This window comes from Periophthalmus magnuspinnatus, chromosome 12 (genome assembly GCF_009829125.3).
Source record: "Periophthalmus magnuspinnatus isolate fPerMag1 chromosome 12, fPerMag1.2.pri, whole genome shotgun sequence".
NCBI classification, from domain to species: Eukaryota; Metazoa; Chordata; class Actinopteri; order Gobiiformes; family Gobiidae; genus Periophthalmus; species Periophthalmus magnuspinnatus.
This window is the reverse complement of record NC_047137.1, coordinates 3,263,731-3,285,405: the sequence shown is the minus strand read 5'-3', so window position 1 is coordinate 3,285,405 and position 21,675 is coordinate 3,263,731. Positions and strand designations below refer to the sequence as shown.

The 21,675-nt window shown below is 36.5% G+C and overlaps 2 protein-coding genes across 2 annotated transcripts; one reads left to right on the top strand and one right to left on the bottom strand.

Annotated features, from left to right (window-relative positions):
- Positions 1 to 11,418: 11,418 nt before the first annotated feature.
- On the top strand, positions 11,419 to 14,337 carry LOC117379450 (prosaposin-like). Its single transcript, XM_033976169.2, has 9 exons — positions 11,419 to 11,548; positions 11,661 to 11,710; positions 12,310 to 12,384; positions 12,982 to 13,107; positions 13,179 to 13,292; positions 13,366 to 13,437; positions 13,522 to 13,705; positions 13,911 to 13,969; positions 14,055 to 14,337. The coding sequence occupies exons 1-9, from the start codon at positions 11,497 to 11,499 to the stop codon at positions 14,103 to 14,105; spliced, it is 783 nt and encodes a 260-aa protein (XP_033832060.1). The 5' UTR covers positions 11,419 to 11,496; the 3' UTR covers positions 14,106 to 14,337.
- A 124-nt stretch (positions 14,338 to 14,461) lies between these two features.
- mat2aa (methionine adenosyltransferase II, alpha a) lies at positions 14,462 to 20,394 on the bottom strand. Its single transcript, XM_033976387.2, is given in 10 exon segments — positions 14,462 to 16,317; positions 16,406 to 16,539; positions 16,813 to 16,995; positions 17,076 to 17,294; positions 17,445 to 17,588; positions 17,655 to 17,767; positions 18,091 to 18,213; positions 18,335 to 18,412; positions 20,118 to 20,133; positions 20,135 to 20,394. Coding segments are annotated over 10 exon segments (1,149 nt in total). The 5' UTR covers positions 20,171 to 20,394; the 3' UTR covers positions 14,462 to 16,214.
- Positions 20,395 to 21,675: the final 1,281 nt, after the last annotated feature.

Sequence of the window (21,675 nt, the reverse complement as noted above, 5' to 3'; positions counted from 1 at the left end):
CTTTTTTGTCACTACAATGGTAATTAAGGAAACAGACCTGTTTCACATATGTTACATGGCCACAAACATTCTCAAACTGATCCTGTTGAATGTCTGATGAATGTCTCTTATCTGAGCAAACAGGATCATTAAGGTCACACTTAGAACAAACACACAAAACAGACTTGGGATGAAGATATTTTGCTGCTCATCCAAACAGTTTCTTCAATTCTGGTCAGATTACTGGTGGTGGATACTGCCTTATATCTATCTGCAGGGAGGAGCTGACTACACTGAAACTAAAAACACCTTTTGTTTATGTTTTCTTTTTGTAGGCTAGGGCTGTTGAGCTACACTAAGTGTGCACTGTACCTGAGTTCTACTTAGCATAAACGTTCAGGCCCCTAATGGGTGCTTTCACACATATTAGCATCCTGTTTCCTTTATTTTGATTTGGGTCTGAGGATGGAGTTATAGATGGGGGCTGATGTCTATGGCCCCCATTTCTGTTCAAGGAAGGATTGTCTTTCCTAACAAAAATTGCTTCTTTAGCTCCCCTCTCAAACCATTTATTTTCTCTGGCTATGTATGGTGGACTGGGGTCCAGAGGAGCTCTGGCAACAGTGTTGGTACAATGGAATGATTACGCTAAGTATGACTCAGTCACAGTGCACACTTAATGTAGCTGAATAGATCTAGCATACACACAGAAACTGCAAACAATAGGTGTTTTTAGTTTCAGTGTAGTCAGCTCCTCCTTTCAGATAGATACAAGGCAACGTCCACCAGTGATCTGACCAAAATAGAAGTGGCTTAGATAAGCAAGGGAATGTTTTCACTCCTACAACCTTTTGTCCAGCTGACAGATTTTATATTTTGCTTTTAGCATGAGGAGTTGTGCACAAGACATCAAAACCATTTCACAAGACAACTCTGATAAAAAAAAAAAAATACAGAGTGTAGAAAAGCCTCTCCCTCTATTATCTCCAACGTTGTCACTCTCCCAGTGTGAAGACAATGGACAAATTGCAAATTGTCAACACAATTGTCAACACACGTCATAGCACCTTCATTCTAAGGGTGTTTTCCACATTCAAAAGGAAGTATAGACATCTCTTATCTATACATTCTGTTACTGATTTACACATATGAGAATTGAGACATTTAGCTGCGTAACCATAGATCCAGGTGTTCTGAGCTATCTCACATAAATGTACTGTATATAATAATAATAATAATGGCTTACACTTATAATGCGCTTTTTCAAAGCCTCTCAAAGCGCTACGCTATAGTCATTATATGTTAACACTTATTCCAATACTTGATAATGTTTCCACTGATATGACTAATATAAAATTCTTCAGAACTATTAGCTCACAGCTTTTCCTGCTGTTCATCATTAGTTTGCCACCATATTCTCTTTATTACTGTAAGCCTTTAAAAAATATGACTTGCTTGTTAATTTGGTAAAGTATCCCAATGATTTTTGTCACTTAGTTTTTTATAGAATTTTGTCAATTTTACAAGCATAAAAAAAAAAGCTAATTAATATATATATTTTCAATTTTTTTCGTCATTTGTGGTTCTTGCAATGCCACTCTGTATGTTATTTTTTCATTAGATACATGTCCTGTATTGTTGATGTCCACATATTTTTTCAAGGCACAGAAGATCCTGGTTTTATATATATATATATATATATATATATATATATATATATATATATATATATATATATATATATATATATATATATATATATATATATATATATATATATATATATATATATATATAATTTTATTTTTATTTATTTATTTTATTTTTTTTCCCCCACTGGTAATGACATCACCTGAGAGATGTGTTTTGTTTTTTGTTTTTTTATCATCAGTATTAGAGTTTTATATAATACTGATGTTATTCTAAAAAGTACTATCTTTATTGGCTTTAATTATTAGAATTATACCAGTCTCTTCCATGGAGAGGTTCCCCTGTATTTCTCTTTTGTGATACCTGAAGAACTCGTTTTTGCCAAGTTGATATTGCTTTGCCCTTTTGTTGTCCAGTAATTATAATTTTGGTCATATTTGGCTTAAATTCACTGTCACATGCTATCCATTTTAATTTTGATTTTATGGGATATAATTTATTATCTTCATAAATCTTTATCTCCAGTCATATGCTGAATTGGCCCTTCCAGACTACCACTCTCAATATTATTCAATTTCTCGTAGAGGGCGCCGTGCCAGTTCTTTCCATCTTATTTTTGTGAGGTATTTTCTAGCAGCGCAGCACTACATCAAACTAGGATCTTGATTTACTAACACGAAGGTAAATGACACGTGCTCACCAGATGGGCGCAGACCTATGGAATGTACCGGAACTCATGAAGATTTTGTGCACGTCTCAGGACTCTCTTCTCTCCTTTCCCGAGAGTCCGTTGCTTCATTGTTCACATTACCTGTGTGGATCATTAAACTCTTCTGACTTTATGCTTCTCTTGGACTTTGACGCTTACATTAGAAACATTCTTATATTATTTTTATTGCAGTAATAATTTCTAATGATAATAATGTTTTCTTATTGTCTAGCAATGCCACTGCACATTCCTTTATTCCATATAACTCCCCTCCTTTTTAATCCTCAAACACACTGTACAGATCTTTATTCAGATTTAACAGTTTCATGTCGCTCTGTTGTAGATGAGGTAAACCAGTACGAACATTTGAACGTGTATTGTGCAGTGGACTCCATTTTCTTCTGTTTCTTGCGTAGTCGTGGTGCATGATGGGATATAGAACTGCATGGAGTGTGCGCGGATGCACGCTTTAGTTACTGATCTCCATGGAAACGGTGCAAAGTGAAGGCCAGGTTTGTCGGGCGCATTCAGTAGGGTGCGTTGAAATGGGACAGCCCGAGAGGCTGGTCAAGATGGCGGCTTGAGCGGTAGCTCTTTTTTCAATCGGCTGCGCCAAAACTCGTATTTTGCTATGGAAAACTGCTTTTAAACGCTACTTCAAGTCTTTTCGCTACTGATAAACTGCTGGAACACTTTCTGGAGTCCCAATGTTTTCTCGGGACAGGAAAAGATCCTCCAAAGAGAATAAAAATCTAGCTACTTCCACGTCCATGGCTAAGGCTAGCAACAGCAAGACTACAGCCAGCTCGGAACACGACTACATCAAAATACCCGACGACAAAGATATGATGACGGGAGAAGAAGAATTCCCTTCCCTGCCTCTCTCAGTCGAAGGAACCCCTTCTAAAGAACCAGCACACAAAAAAGCTCTGTTTGCGATGCCTGGAGGAGAAGGGAAGAAAGAATGTGGCTGTGACCAAGATGTTATTGGAGTTCTGTCAAATCTGATTAACACCCGTTTTGACGACTTAGAAAAACTGATCAGTGCGAACACAATGAAGATTGAGGGTCTTAAGAAATCAGTAGACTTCGCCTATGATCAGATTAAAGACGTTAAACAAAGAGTTGATGTGATTGAAAATAGCACTATCCTCCAGCTAAAGGAACGACTTGTTGAATCTGAACGCTACTCTAGACGCTGGAATCAGAAACTTTACGGGGTACCAGAGACTGTGAACAAAGAAGATGTTAAAAAAAGAAACCATTCGAATCTGCCAGAGTGTTCTCCCTGAAGGTAAACAAAAGCTCCCCGATATGATTGACACTGTGCACCGCTTAGGGAAACTGAAGGAGAACGAGAGCCGACCAAGAGGGATCATCCTGCAATTCTTGTCCAGAACCTTCCGAGATGCTGTATGGAAAGCTGCAAAAAATAATTCTTTCCTAAAAGAGCGCCATCTTTACTTCACGGAGGATCTTTGCCCAGTGGATCGCGAAAGGAGAGCAGTGCCAGTGCCAGTGGTCCAGGCGGTCCGACGAGAGGGAAAGCTCGCTTACTACGTTGGTCCCCGCGCGTACATCAACGGCAAAGAAGTCGGCCTCCCAGGAACTTGATTTTGTGAGGGTCTGATCTACACCCGGTATAAGCTCACATTTGTTTTCAACTGTTTACAACTTGAAGAATACTGACCACTTGTTACAATATTCTTAATTTTTTTGGTTTTTGTGGTCCTAGACGCAAACATTTTGTTCTATATTATCGGATTGAGCTTTTACCAAATTTCACTAGCAGCTAAAAGGTTGTGATGCACTTTTTATCTTAGCATCTTTCATTACTTGCAATATGAGGTAGTGTTAATTTTCTTCACATTTTTTATATATATATTTTTTCTTCCACTCTATTTGTTAATAATGGCGCTGGATTGGAACTCTTGTTTTTATGTCTTTATCTTTAGGTTCCTTGAATGCCAGGGGGTTAAAAAATGCCATAAAACGTAAAGCGTTATTTCTGTTTGCTAAAAACTTAAATACAGACTTTTTCTTTTTCCAAGACTCCCACTCTACATGTGATGACACTAACTTTTGGAGGACTCAGTGGGGTGATAATGTTTTCCCTTCACATGGAAGTCAACATTCGGCTGGCACTCTCACGGTAAAGCACAAATGGTGAAGGTGATATCCTCTCACACAAATGTGACAATGAGGGACATTTTGTAGTCATGGTGTTGGACTATTATAATAAGACTTTCATTATTATTAACATTTATGGTTACAACTTAAAACATAAAAATTCCGAACTCCTATCCACCATAGAAAATTATTTAATTGACTTACTAAACCAGTACCCTAATGCAATAATAATTATAGGAGGAGATTTTAATTTGGTACTGAATAATCAATTAGATAGATGGCCACCACAGACCAATAGTACTGATAATCAATTACTTACATTTATGCAACGTTTCAGTCTAAAAGACTTTTGGAGAGAAAAATTCCAAACAGATTTACTGTTTACATGGAGTAACAATAATGGTTCCAGGCAGTCACGAATTGACTACTGGCTGGTGTCTGATTGTCTAGATACAGATGATGTTAACATTGATATTCTCCCTACTCCACTCACTGATCATAAAGCTATCCACATTAACATCAAATTACCTCAAAGTAAATCCCAAAACAAGAAAGCCTACTGGATGCTAAATAATTCTTTACTTAGACTGGAGACGGTACAACAAAAGATTTCTGAAACTATCTCTTACTATTTTGATAAAGCTAACTCTGAAAATTGTTATAATAAAAACTGGGAACTTTTCAAATATGAAATGACAAAATACCTCAGAAAACACAGTTCAGAGTTAAAGAAATATAGGAGAGCAGAAGAGGATAAAATTATCCAGGACTTTATGACCTTATCCACAATAAATCCAAAAGATCTCTCAGAAGAAGACAAAATTAGCTTTGCCTCTTTGCAAAATAAACTAGATGATCTTTATAAAAAACGAGCTGAGGGTGCCTTTGTAAGATCTCGTTTAAAGTGGTTAGAAGAGGGTGAAAGTAACTCATCTTATTTCTTTCAATTGGAAAAGCATCGTGCCAAATCAAATACACTACATCAATTAAACATCGATGGCCAAGTAACTTCTGAACCCCCCAAAATTGCCAAATTTGTTAGTTCTTTTTACAGCAAACTCTATGCTCCAAATGATTCATCTGAAATTCCTGAGCCATTCTTAAATAATATAAATTCCTGTTTCCGCTCATGAGATATTCATTTCTATTAGTAAACTAAAAAATAATAAATCGCCTGGCCCAGATGGACTAACAGGAGAGTTTTATAAATTATTTAGTGACCAAATCGCTCCCTTTCTAATAAAAGTATTTTCAGAAAGCCTTGGCCAAGGCACACTTCCTCCAACATTAAACCAAGGAGTGATCACCCTGATACCAAAACCTAAAAAAGACATTCTTAATATTGATAACTGGTGGCCTATTTGTCTACTAAATCATGATTACAAAATTTTTGCTTCAGTTTTTGCACAACGATTAAAATCTGTGTTGGAATCTATCATTGGAGAAACACAATCTGGGTTCATGCAAAACAGACACATTTCAAATAACATTCGGCTTGTACTTGATATTTTAGATTATTCACATCTTATATCTGATGAGAGTTTTATTCTCTTCTTAGATTTCTACAAAGCTTTTGATTCAATTAATCACAATTTTATCTTCAGTTGCCTTCATAAATTTGGGTTTGGTCCTGTCTTCTGCAATGCAATTAAATTATTATACAACAATGCTAATTGCTCAGTTAAATTAAAACCTGGTACTTCTCCGCGTTTCTATATTAACAGAGGAATATGGCAGGGTTGTCCGATTTCGCCATACCTATTGCTTTTAGCCACTCAAACCCTCGCCGATTACATATCCATGAGTCAATTAAAAGGTATTTCTGTATTTGGCAAAGACATTCTAATAAGTCAGTTAGCTGATGACACCACTCTTTTCTTGGAAAAACAGTAACCAAATTTCTTGTGCACTAAGCCTAATACAAACATTCTCTAAAGCTTCAGGACTTCACCTTAACGTTAAAAAATGTGAACTCCTTCCAGTCAAAAACTACTTTAGGATTTATTTGTGAAATTCCAGTTAAAGACAGTAATACCCAAGTATGTTGCACTATTTCTAAAAATGAAATGGACAGAACTTTATTAAACTTCAATCCATTAATTGATAAGACTAAAAGTTTAATTTATGGCTCCAAAGAGACTTAAGTTTAAAAGGCAGAGTATTACTCTCTAAGGCAGAGGGACTTTCTCGACTCACTTATCCCGCACTCTCTCTGTATGTGGACAATCAGACACTTAAATCAATTGACCAAATTCTATATCATTTTATTTGGAAAAATCGCATACATTACTTAAGAAAATCAGTCTTAATGAACTCCTATGAAAATGGAGGGCTGAACTTCCTTGACTTCACAACCCTAAATAATACTTTTAAACTTAATTGGATTAAATCATATCTGAAAAGCCCAACCTCCATCAGGAATATATTTCCTCACTACATCTTTTCAAACTTGGGTGGCCTTAATTTTCTACTTCTTTGCAATTATAATGTAGACAAAATTCCAATAAAACTCTCAGCATTTCACAAGCAGACTCTCTTAGCATGGGCACTTGCATACAAACATAATTTCTCTCATATTTTTTTATTTGGAATAATAAATACATTCTATACAAAAACAAATCATCATTTTATCCTCACTGGTTTAACCAAGACATCCTACTGGTGGGTCAGTTATTTGACGGACATGGACACTTGCTGAGGTACAATGAGTTAAATTTGAAATACAACCTTGCTGTAACTCCTCGGGAATATGCCATTGTGTAGAAATATGTGAGTTATTTAAAAATACTAACATTGATAAAAATATGTGCTCACTGAATGTAACTAAAACCACCGTAGGACAAATTTGTTTTTCTACTGTTTGTAAAAATAATCGAAAAATACGTACCCTACTACAACAAGATGTTGTCTCTGTGCCCTCTGCTATTTTTATTGGAGAAAATTTGTCCCTGATGCTATTTGGAAAAAAGGATGGACTCTGAACCAAAGATTTATGATAAATAATAAGATGAGAGATGTCTCCTTTAAACTAATGCATAGAATTTATCCGACAAATCAATTTATGCTCAGATATATCAAAACAATTGACCCCAATTGCACTTTTTGTAAAGAACACCCTGAAAGACTATGTCATCTTTTTTGGGAATGCACTATTACAAAGTCCTTTTGGAAAGACTGCTTAAAATTTATAAAAGATCATATTGACTCTAAATTTTTACTAAAATTTGAACATATCATTTTTGGTGTACATGATAAAAACTTAGACTCAAATAAAAAAGTAGCAATTAATTTAATTATTATATTTGGCAAATTTTATTTTCATAAATGTAAATTTTCTTATGTATCCTTGTTTTTTCCTGTTTTAATTAATCAATTAGAATCTTACATATCCACTATTTCCAAAAGCTTAAACAAAAAAGCTATATTAACACTTGAAAGCTGCATGTCTTTAAACATTTTTGTTAAATGTCACAGTGGATCCAACTAACTTTCTTTTCTTTTTGTATACCCCCCTGGCATTCTGTGTTCTTATTCTGTTCTGTACTCTACTTTGTTAACTTTTAATTTAATTTTATAATAAATAAATAAATAAATAAATAAAAAAAAAAAAAAAAAAAGGGACAGCCCTTGTCGCGCCGGAAATTGCGTAATTGCCCTTCGACGCACACTTCAAATGGTGATTCTAAGGCCAGTTTGGCGAATTGGGACACGGCCATGGACATGGATTATCCTATGGACATTTAAGCCCACATCAGTGGCAAACCATTTCCGCTTATTATCTTTTCCGTTGTGTACCTCCTGTTTTGGGGAGACATTACTTAAACTTGTATGTTGCACTGTGTTGTTGTGAACCAAGATCTAACTCCAGAAGTGCACTTAATTTGTCTTAACTCAAACATCAAATATTGAGACAAAATCTTTTTCAAGCTTGACATTCTATTTATTCTGCAGATTTGTAAATATTGGATTTTTGTTTGTATGTCCTTTCACTTTCAATATACGGCACCAGCCACTAAAAAGTAAATCTGTGTCCTCTTGTATTATTATACTGCTCTCCCACCTCCCAGTGAGCTGATGCCTAATTCTTCCGATTTAGTCCAACTCAACATCCAAATCCAAAATGGCAATTCACCCCTTTCTGAGTCACATGCGCTACATGTTCACCTGTGGAATGTTCCAAACAGGTGTATTTTAAGAACGCTTCAACTTTTCCATTCTTTTGTTGGCCCTGTCCCAGCTTTATTGAAATGTGTTACAGGCATCAAATTGAAAATGAGTGAATATTTGCATAAAAACAATAAGATTTATCAGTTTGAACATTAAATATCACGTCTCTGTAGTTTATTCAGTTCAATATAAGTTGAAAAGGATTTGCAAATCATTGTATTCTGTATTTTTTGTGTTTTACAGTGTCCCAACTTCATTGGAATTGGGGTTGTATATGGATTTGCAGTTTAATTTGAAGTTTTTTGTTGTTGTTTTTTTATATGGACGAATGTTTTAAAAGAGTCTAAGAGACTTTTAAATATTTCTCTTGTAACTAGAAAAAGCAAACAAATGTTTCTAATAGTATCGGTTCAAGAGACTTCTCTGATTGTTTGAATAGTAGTAGTGGTAATCTTGATAGAAATGGTGAGAGAAGGATAAAATTCTCAGTACTCCGTAGGGTTAATAGTATATATAGGAATCCATTCAAAACAAAATGTGTTTTTCTTCTGTTGGCAAGTTAAGTAACAGCAGATGGCGCTGTATCTTCGAAAATCAATGTTAGGGACTTTTTTTTTCAAGCTAATAGAATTTTTTTTATTACCTTTTATTAGCAACAGAGTTCTTTGAATAGATTCAGATTTACATACAAATCTTTGTACTACACTATATGCCTTACATATGTTGAGGTAATAAAAATTGTGTTTATCTACTAACCTTCAAAGTTATGCCATAAAGAAATGTAATAAAGTTTTGAAAAGCAGAAGTGAAAACATGAAGCAGTATGCACTGAACACATATATATAAAACACAGATATAAAACCTGTATTTACTAACTGTAGAAGTAAACACCTGCTTTGTTAAGGGCTCACTATGATCATACCCTGAGGTTTATGTAAATTCTTTTAAGAACTTTTGACCTCAGATAAGCCCTGATGATGCTGCCTCAATTTGGAGTTTATTGGATCAAACCCCTTGGACAAGTTTGTTAAAATACAAGTGCTCGATATTGGACATCTGTATAATAACTTCACATCAGTGTTAGGGTGTGGTCTCAATAGACTTTTTTGCTCAGGGTCACCTGGGGTGTGCGTACCAAATTTCATTAGTCTACAATAAACAAAAATTTTCTGCTCCATTACAACTGTGCAGGGGGCGCTATTTTTAAATATAGAAGTTTAAGTTGCATATCATTGTATCCAGGTCATTAAAATGCACAAACAACACATCAGGCAGTTTGAATCTGAGAACATCTGCAAAGTTTCATGGAATTTTTTACTTTCAAAATGGCCACCTCGTTAAGGGCTCCTCATGACCACACCCTGGAAATTATGTAATTATGTAATTCTTTTTTGGCCGACTCCCTGTATGGTTTAGGGCAGCGCCATGATATCATTTTTTCATGTCCTGACGTGGCCTATTTTTGATGCTAAGTTTTATTTGTCTACAATGACATTTTTCTGGGCCATTCTCCCATTGGTGCAATGTAAAAAAAAATTGAGGTGGTATTACTGAGCCGTCTTTCAGTATTTTTTTTCAGGGTCTTCACTCAAAATTAGAGCTCACTGAACTCTAATTTTCTGGCTTTAAGTTTGCTCTCCTTTGAAGTGTATCACACCTTGTATTGTTTTAACTCCACATGTTACATCCTGAGGTGAACCTGCTCACGAATGCCACCAGGAGCTTGTCTGACCACATTCTGAGTGTGTCTGAGTGTCACATTCTTACTTTGAAATGTATGTCCTCTGGTCATTTCAAACTATATAAATTTTGTGATTTGTATCATTCAGGGTCTGACTTTGGGGGAGATGCTGTTGGTTGCTCAATTAGACCTATTTCGTGCAAGAAATAAACTCTTTGTCTTTGCTTCAACATTCATCAGTGGCTAAAGAAGGAGTCTTTATCCACAACACAGGGATTTGTTTTTGTTCCTGTATCTGTGAAATGATGAACTGGAGAACAATCAGAAGAGGAGATGACAGTGTGTTTAGGGGCTTTTTCTATGTTTCACTATGTGATTGCTGTATTGTCTGGTGTTTTAATCTTGTGCTTGTATGTGGCAATGTTTTGAGCAGCTTCCCCTGTTCCAAAGATCTTTTCTCTTATGGGATACCAATAAAATTAACAAACTAACTAATTAACTAACTAATGAATTAATGACTTAATTAACAAAAGGAAAGATGACCTGTACCAGATTTAGCTACTGCTTCTTTCCATCTGCAGTTCCTGTGCAGGTGGACACACTAGAGATAAGTCAATATATTGGGCTGATATTTGCTCTTTTTAGTGTGTCGGCTATCGGCCTTGAATCTGCACATAGACTGATGTGTTGTTTCAGTTCACCACCTGACTAGGAGAGATGTTTAGTTTCATTTGAACACTTAAATGCTATTGCTATTTCAAATAATAAAATTTGGGTAGAAATACAGCCCTATATATCGGCATCAGTCATGAAAAAAATCATACCTGTCAATCTCATACACACAAAAAATACAGTTAATACCACTCTCCTTTTATCTTGACTTGAAATAGTTTCCTTGACGTGAGTTTGATCATTTGAACACAGTTGAAAAGCTTTATTTTGTATGCATTTATCAAAAGCACAGTTCTTTTGCTTATGTGCTTTATTCAAATGAGGGCTACATTTTATGAGGAACTGGTTAACACTATTAGCTGACACGGAGGGGGTGTTATCAGACTGGCCTGTGTGTCGGTGGGGGCTTTTGCAGTGGACCCGGTCATATATAAACCCTCTCAGGAGCGCACTCAACATTTTGCATCAGTCAACTTCATTTTTACGTTGATGCCCGAAAAAGATCAACATGGCCTGCCTTCCACTGGCTCTGCTCCTCCTAACCAGCTTCCAGACCTTTGGTAAGACACAGCACAGATGACAGATAATAATGACAGATAATATGAATGTCATAATGTTTGTATACGGGTCCATTAGTAATTATTAAATTTGGAATGACATTATTTTCCACAGATCCAATTGTGGCTGTTAATGGTTTACAACTGGACAATGGTTCAACTGAGGTAAGTAAGAATTTGCAATACAAATACCCAATACACTGTTTTTTGAACCTGGTGGGGATATTTGTAATGGTGAAAAGTGTCACTTAAAACAACATTAATCTCTCATTTTTTATTCTGTTTTTCTTTTTTTTCAAGTTTTGTTTTTTATAAAATAATACCCAAACTAAACTAAATAACATGTAGAGAATGCCATAAGGTTTTGATTAATTTCAGAAAAGGGAACAACCTTAGGGCCATAACTCTGAAGTTCTTCAAAATCATGAAGTCACAGTTCAAACCTTTATATATCCTTCATTGACAATGTGACAATAAAAACAGATAAACGTTTATCAGACGTGTGGAGTTTTAAAATTCTAATATGGGTTTAGTCAGGATACTAACCCGGGATTTTCACAGTAGGAAAATCCACAGTCCTAATTATTTGCATTGTATTAATGACAAAGTCCATACACCCTATATAACCTGCCATTATACAAAATCAGCAGGTTAAATGTATACTTTATACACACTGTCTCCCTCTGAACTGAACACAGCAGGTCTACAGACTGTAGTGATGTCATCTGGTTTCCTGTAATATAAAGTGTTTTATGTCCTTGTAGAATGGAAATGTGTGTAAGGACTGCACAAACATATTTGAACTCTTGGCTGACATGCTTTCCAGTACGGAGCTTCAGGTGAGCATTGAGGACCATAACACATTCCTGAGGCTTGCTGATAACATTATTGAAACCAAGGTCTAGGCTCAAGAATACTAGGGTGTATTTGTCAAATAATAACACTTATATCTGAACATTCTTTTGGTTGAAAAGCCACTTTTTGTTTTAAATGCGGAGAGCTTCAGTTAATACAGGAACTTCTTTTTATAGTTTCAAATCCACTTCCCATTTCTCTGAATTAGAAAAGGTGAAATGAAAATACAGTTTTTGAAAATACTAAAATATGTCATGTCGATGGTTTAGATGTTACTACTAACTAAATCTCAGGCTACTCATTACCACTTTTACAAAAAAAAAAAGCTAAATGTAGGCTTATAGATTTCAAGGCCACAGCGTGTGTTGCAACAGAACATACAGTTTGGTTATGGTTATGGCCCAGAATATAGTTTGGTCCTGTTCTAGTCCTGGTTGGAAAGTGTCAATGCATCTTATAACCAGGAGCAGAGGCTCTAGCAATATTCAGAATGTTCCCCACTCTTTACCCCTATTTTACACTTAAATATTTTCATCGTTAATCCAAAGAAAGCTTGCTTGTTTGCACTATTTTACACTCAGAAAAAGATTGTGGATAGTGTGGATGGTTTGTGTGAGCACCTGCCCGGACCTAAGATCACTGTGAAGCTCTGCAAAGAGGAAGTGGAGAGGATGCTTTCTGCGGCTATTAGCTTCATTGGAGCAACCGTGAGTGCAGACATGATACTGACTGTAAAAAATTAAATGTAAAGTAAATTATTGGAAACGTTTACTTTTAGAAGCCAGCTGAGATGTGTAAACTACTGGGTCTTTGCCAATCCTGTGACAAACAACTGAAAATGCTCAACTACTTTGTCAATGAAGCACTGAAGGCTGCAACAGCAAGTCAAAATGTAAGAACAGCAAGATATCAATATATTAGACAAGGGGACTCATATTAACAGGCATTTGCTATTGGTTCCACAGAAGAACCTCTGCTCTTTTTGCCTTTTTCTTATGAAGACATTGGAAGATTTATTGCCAAAGCAAAGGACGGAGGCAAGTTCTCACAAAAAAAAAATATATATATATATATTTGGTGGGCACATAGTTTGGTTTTACTGCATCTTAGAACCATTTTAGGCTGCTGTGATCCACCTGCTGGAGGACATTTGTCACATCCTTCCCCCGTTATATCAGCGACAGTGCCAGGACGTGGTTGGCAAGTTTAGTAAAACCATTATAGATGCTATCCTGAGCTACGCCACTCCACGCTCCATTTGTGAGCTGCTCCACCTGTGCAAAGGCCAAGAAGAAACATTACTGGGTTTGTCCATACTTCTCGATATATATATATATATATATATATATATATATATATATATATATATATATATATATATATATATATATATATATATATATATATATATATATATATATATATATATAATGTTATTGTGTGTCAGCTTCTGCATTTGCATCATACTACAGATTTAGCTAGATGTAATTTTCGATTTCTCTTCTATTAGACCCCTGCATCATGGAGGAATACAGGTGCAGAGACTTCAGCAATGCTCTCAGATGTGGAGTAAGTAAATTACCTCAATAATGGACATAATTGCAATATTGTCCAAGTTAAAGGTATGCTCTAAATGTAAATCTACTACTTACAGACCTTGTTCTACTGCCAGAAGTTTGCTTGGAAGTCTGTGAACACCATTTAAAAAATGTACATTGATACTACAATGTTTGGTATCTTAACTGATGTATGACCTTTCATCACTCTGTCAATTATGTTATCGCTTTGGAATCAAACAAATGTCTCTCGTCTGATCCTTATATTGTTTCATGTGTTAAATGCACTTAAATGACAAAACTATCACTAGTGAAATTTTGGAAAGCCACAGCATCTATACGATACATGTTTGAAGACAATTAGCTGTATCAATGTGAAAATACACAACTTTAATAAACATTTAAACTAACTTGCTTCAATGACTTTGATAATCAAATGAGGTGCATTTTTATAGACCTACAAGACAACATATTAAGTTATTACAACATTCAGCATATTATTAAGTACATGCAAGAGTGCAGTTTATTCAAGAGGTTTTCAGAAAAGTCACTTTACAGGATTATTCCAAAGGTAATTTAGCCACTACATGAGCAAAAATACTTTGTGGACAAGAACATTTAGAAACAGAAAAGGCACTTCTGAACATTTGAGGGTCAACTTCAACTAATAAAATCAGCAGCTACCCCCACACAGGCTCGCGTAAACTAGCTGGTTTCTCTGTACAACACCAGCACGTTAATGATCCTATGTGGGTGTGTGACAGGCAACTGTTTAAAAACCTAGATTTGAAAAAGTTGACCTTCATTCAAACTCTTGATAGTTCCATGTAAAATGCACTGCGCAACACCAAGGTGGTTCTGGAGCTTCTCTGTAGTACACACCAGAAGCCACAACGGGGAGACAGAGGTGCAAGCATTGGCCCATGTTTTACCAATAGTAGCATAAAAACAAGTACAGTGCCATCTAGCAACAACATGAAAGACCACTTCAAGGACAATTTGAACATAGAACACAAAACACTCACTGAATGAACAATTGATTGATTCAGAAGTTTGTGGAGGACAAAATAGTTCAAAGAAAATAAGCAAACTGCAAAACAATATTTTGGAGCAAATTCCACATTTACAGCATCATGTACGGTCTTTTTAAAAGGTCAACACATTCCTAGGTTCAATACACATGTAGATTTGTAAAAAGAGTGCAGTATCACCCAATTGTAAACCAACCACTATAACGTTAAAAGCTACATATGAAGAAATAGGAGTGGGCATTTTTTACACTCTCTCATAGGTAACCCTATCCCCATTGCACCGGAACATCATCTTGTAGGTGCTGCTAGTTTGTTTAGCGGGTTTATTCTATACAGTACTATATGAACTCAAATCAAGTCAAACACTGGAGAAATGACAGCCTTAAAGCTCCCATCCATAGTTACTTGATTTTTGTTACCAGTAGATGTCTGAAACCTGCCCCCCCCCCTCCCCTCACATGCCCTTTGGTCTTCTGTCAGGCCACAACTGACACACTATCAGACTGCAGTAACGTAGATAGAATCTAGTGGTGTTATGTGAAAATGCAACAGGGCCACGTCGGCCATTCCAATTACAGATGATAGCTTTAAACCGAGAGATGGATAAGTTTCTCTGTAGCTACACATTCACACCAAGGATTGTCAAATACATAACTTCAAGTGGTCAGTACGACATTGACATCAAACATTCACAGGGTTAATAAACTTCAATTTAAAATAAATAAATAAAAATCCAGCTCCCATAAAGTGCAGCTCAACAAAACCATATTATTAGCAGCTTCTGACTTCTCTGTATAACGTCAGAACGATACGGTCTGAAGAGACAGCTCAGAATGGTCAAGTTTTATTATCTTATTGAACACACTATCAAATGTTACGGTCAGGTTGAATAGTTGTGCCACAAACATTTTGCTTACAGAAGGAGCTGCATTTGTTGTGGTAAACTGAAAATCACCAATATAAATATTGTGCCAAATGCAAGTTACAGTGTCGCTAATAATTTATAAATATGACATAATACATTGCTCATTACATGAAAGGCTTTTAACATGTTCTTGATCTTTAAATGCTAAATTTCAATATTACATGATACAACATACAAGATGTAAATAATTATACCTATGACTACCTGTATTTAGAGACTCTTGTGATTGGTCTGTGCTTGGAAAAAAAAGAGTAAACGTAAAAGGAGAGGAAGAAGAGAATAATGCACCCTTAAATGACAAGTTAGAATTTGAGCTTCTTGGGCACCTCCCATGGAAAGAGGTCCCGTCCAAAGTGGCCATATGCTGCAGTCTCCTGGTAGATTGGCTTCTTTAGGTCAAGGTCCCTATAGAAATACAGATAACAGTTTCCAAATAATACTCAATGGACATCTCAGTGCATCATAAAAAACAATCCAAAATGCCCTAACACACCTAACAATAACTCCAGGGCGCAGGTCAAAGTTGTTCGTCACAATGTCCAGGAGCTCGCGTTCACTCCTCTGAGAAGTCCCATAGTTAAAGATGGACACAGACAAAGGATGGGCAACTCCAATGGCATAGGACACCTAAAAACACACATCTGGCAAGTTTCTGGTGGAGATTTTCACAGTTCAAAGCAGGTGTGTCCAAAGTTTTTCATCAACTGCATATTGAAACAGACAAGTGGACAGACTGGTGGTCAGGTTAGACCAAACCTCAATAGCATAACATTTTTGATTTTCAGTTTAATTTAAAAAAAAAATAGCTTTCCTTATAATAAAAGTGTCTGTGCAGCACTGTTGCAAAACTATGTATGTCTACTTTATGTGTGGAGTATTGAAGTTTGTAGTATTTCTGACCTGGACCAAGACACGCCTGCAGAGCCCAGCTTTAACCAGGGACTTAGCCACCCAACGAGCAGCATAGGCAGCAGAACGGTCCACTTTTGTATAGTCCTTTCCAGAAAAAGCTCCACCACCATGGGCCCCCCAACCTCCATATGTATCAACAATGATCTTACGACCAGTCAGTCCAGCATCACCCTGTAAAAATGTGCACTGTTCTCAGTCCTGTTAAATGCACCTGAGTGACATTGTACTCTTTGAATAGGCACTCATTTTACCTGAGGTCCTCCAATGACAAAACGTCCACTGGGCTGTAGGTGATAAACTGTTTCGTCGTCCAGGTAACCGCTGGGGACCACAGCTTTTACCACCTGCTCCTTCAGAGAATGACGCATCTCCTCCAAACTCACAGCCTCATCGTGCTGCACTGAAATCACAATGGTATGGACCCGTAACGGCACCATAGCTCCTCGATCTTGTCGGTACTGAACAGTTACCTGAGGCAAAGAAGACATACAAACATTTGTATACACTACCAATGTTTGAAACCAAAATAATTAAATTTGAAGGCGTTTCTTCCACAGCAACAATGCTTTGTTTCAATTTTGTTTAACCCACATTGGAAATTTTGAACCCCTCCCCCTTACCTGAGTTTTGGAGTCAGGTCTGAGCCATGGAAGAGTCTGATCTCTGCGTAGCTCTGCCATTTTGGCATTGAGCTTATGAGCCAAGATAATAGTTAGTGGCATACACTCATCTGTCTCATCTGTGGCATACCCAAACATTAAGCCCTACACAAAAAAAGTCAAAATTGGTTAAACCATTCTTGAACTCAATGTTAATCACACCTCTCTCACCTGGTCACCAGCACCAACATCTTCTTCTCTGCGATCAAGATGAACTCCCTGAGCAATGTCAGGCGACTGCTGTTCCAGTGCCACCAGCACATTACAGGTTTTATAATCAAACCCTGAGGTCACAACATATTTATGTCAAAATATGTGTAATTACTTTAACCCCAAAATAAATGATAAACACATTCCCCAGTTTTATACACCTTTCATTCAGAAATACATTTTTTATTTTTATTTTTTTTTTAAGTATTATTATGGCAATTTATAGATTTCATCACAAACTAGACATAGCTACATTAACTTTCTGCTAGCACAGGACTCTCCATATATTTAACTTTTCATTGAACATAATAGATTATATATTATATTATATTATATTATATTATCTATCAGACTCACTTTATTGATAAACATTGGTGTCCCATTCCATTTACAGTACCTTTCGAGGAATCATCATAGCCAATATGTTTGATGGTCTCACGCACAACTTTCTGATAATCAACACTGGCCCGTGAGGTGATCTCCCCTGCCAGCAGGATCATCCCGGTCTTAGCCACAGTCTCTGAAAGACACAATTATAAACCCTGTAGGTGATCAATCCTTACAAAGGACAAGAGAGAAAGCCATTAGGATTTACTTTACCTTAATTTATTTGTGTGCATTACCATAATTGGCTCACTTACCACAGGCTACTTTGGCATCTGGATCTTCCATAAGATGTGCATCTAACACAGCATCACTAATTTGGTCACATATCTTGTCTGAAAAAAAAAAAAAAAGTTACAATTTGATGCAAGTTGCCTTGATTAGATTCTACAAGTGCTACAGGACATTCACTGTGGGTTAAGTCAAGTGTCCTGTCCAAGGACACAACGATACTGGTTGGAACCAAGCCGTGAATTATTGTTCCATGATTTTTCTAAGATCCCTAAGTATATTAACAATAACGTGAATGCATCTCAAGTGTTTACAAAAGTCTAAAAGTAAATATGTTTAAGTCTGTGCAATTAATCAAATTTGAATTAAGATTTGTGCATTTCTCTTTATAGATATGCTTATTTTATGCCACGTTACAAAAAGCATGCAGTTTGCAGTGGAGTTCAGACAGAATGAAGAAATTTAACGCATTTTTGAGATAAAAGGCACTGGTTAAAAGTCTTGTTCAGAAAATGTATATCAAAAGCCATTTTCTTTTGATTTTAAGAAGATAAAATCAATGGGAATGGGAATGTTTACTGGTTTTGACAAATCACCAAGACCCGTTGAAGAAACGCTTCACAGACAGGACCGGCCCAGCCACCAAGCAGACCAAGCAGCTGCTTAAGACCCCAAGGCCACCAGAGGGCCTCCAAGAGCCCATGCATTTATTTTTAGGAATAGATGTTGGCAGCTATATTGGTTGTGAGCGCCCATTCCCTCGAAGTGCACTCGGAGTGCCCTGAGGCAGCAGAGGTAAATTTGAATGACTGTTAGATTAAAAGTTAGTGAGTCCACCAGAAAATCAACCAGAAACCAGGAAAAAATTTATATAATTTGGAAAGTCTTTTGGGGGAGGGCCCCCAGGCCCCCAGATCCCCTTGTATGTTTGTCTACTGATTTTTCAGTCTGTTGGCCATATACATACCATGTTCACAAGTTTCATTGGATACTTGTTAAATGTGAATCCCAATAGCTGAACCAGGTACATCCACTGCCAAGGGCCCCTGAGACAAATTCTGCTTAGGGGCCCCTGAAAGCTAGAGGTGGCCCTGATATTCAAACAAGTGTCCAATGAAGCTTGATTCACAACTTGAAGATTTTTGTTAACTGACAAAATTGCGCTAATACCATCAGCTGCTTTCCTCCCTCAGTTGAGCCCCTGCTGTAACTATTATTAGGAGTAAAGGTAAGCCTATTATGTGTTGTATTGAGGCTGCCCTGTTGTCTCAGTGGAGAGTAGTAACTGCCATCTTAAATAGCTGGTAAATCCTCAATGCGAGGCTTTTCAAACCAATATATCATGCAAAATACAAACGCGCATTTGGTGTAGCCTAGCCACAAATAGGCACGTTAAAAGCAAAAAACAGTGCATAGAAATGACTGATGATGTTATAGGTGGAAGCTAGCATTATTACTTTCTGATAATATAGGCCAGGCTCACAGGCCCAGACATTTTGGCACATTTTACCATAAAAAGGTTAAGAAATAAACTTGTACCATTTACAGTGATATCTTAATGCTAACTTAATGCTAGCCTGTGGTGGTTTGCTTCACCCACGTGGATTTGTACCTCAATAAAAGCGTTGACTCTTTATTTGAAAACGAAACGGTTTAATAAGCGCTAACTTTCTAAAATAGGTTGTTAAACAATAGACAATATTCTTATGTGACAGAATAGGCAGATATCTGATTAACGTGACCTTCGACCTGAAGCTAACACAGGGAGGGCTAAACAAAACACCACAAACTTTAATTTATGACACTTACCAGGGTGTCCTTCTCCAAACAGATTCAGACGTGAAGAGAAAGCCAGTCATCATCACGCATAAAGCTGTTGTGGAAGCCGTTTAGCTGGCCGTTTCATTTATAGTCACAGAGGTTTCTTAGCTGCTAACACGCTAGCCGCTCACACAACGGAAACTGCCTTAAATACAGTTGTGTAGCACCGTTCTTCAAATAATAATATTAACCAGCATTAAAATGACCACGTGGCTTTGGTTATCTGCCGAGATCAGTGGACAGCAGCTGCTCTTAAGACAGACAAACTAATGGTGCCTTCTACTGCGCATGGGACATAAAATGTCGGATCACAGATAGTAGGCTATAACTGGTACGCAATATATTTTGATCCAGACTGTTATTGTTGATGTTCATCAAAAATAAAGGAAACATTAAACAATAAACGCGATAATACCTTTTGTCTAATTTGTTTTGTGAGTTTGTTACATTTGGCGTCATCATGGTATTTCTTAAAACAACTTTCATCAGTGATTCTCTGAACATAGCATGTCATGGTGGCAGTCAGTCCATGGGTGAGACCTGTGGATCTATTATAAGATCTTATTGTACTTCCATGAGTTTACCATAAATGTATTAAATGTATTACGCAAAGTTGACTCTTGTAAGCGTTTAGCCACGTTATAATGCCATGTTATAAGCATACCCGAGGGTTGTGCTTTGTTTCATTCACGTTTGTGTAACCCTTTATTACTGTTTACATGTCCAAAGCTCAAAATTATGTGTTCCAACTTGTGATGTGACGTTAACAGCTACTTTTTAACTTTTGTTCAATAGAGATTGGCAATTGTAGTGCTAAAACTATCCAAATGATTCTAGTGAAGGTCTAAGGAGTTTAAAAAGACATTGGAGCACTTTCTGTATAACCAAATGTGACCACAAGGTGGAACAGAGCATTTTCAGTTTGAGAGAGGAACAGAGCCTAAATAAGCACTTTGTGACATAGATCAGAAAATGGCGTAAAATGGACCCTTAAATGAGTCTACTGTAGTCACTGTTATACACTATAATTATATACCCACGATGAGACTTTCAGTAGAGTAATTCAGGATCATATCAATGTTTTGAAGTTTAAATATAAAACCTTAATTCTAGAGCAGAGTTTTTTTTTTGGACAAAATCAGACAGTTTTGTATTCTAGAGCTAAACAAAGTGTGCAAATATGTATCTCACTAAAGTATGCATACACGGTCAATTCATAGGGACCTTCAGCAAGACCAGGTGTCATGTCCAATGCCACAAAACTGCCAGATGACAGAAAACAATGACAGGTGGGGACAAAAAGCAGAACCAAAACCAATATAAAAGTGTGTGCCTTTTCTGTGTTTGAAATAGACCTAATAGTCTAATAGCATTATTATAAGTAATAGTAGTAATAATTATTATAAGTCATGTTTGCACTGTTGTTCTGATGCTGCTGTTGTATATATTTTCTACCTTTAAGTATTTTATTAGATTTTTAAGCATATCTTTTTTTTTTTACTTCGTGCATACCCTTATTTGTATTTGTATTTATTCAGTGTGTTTT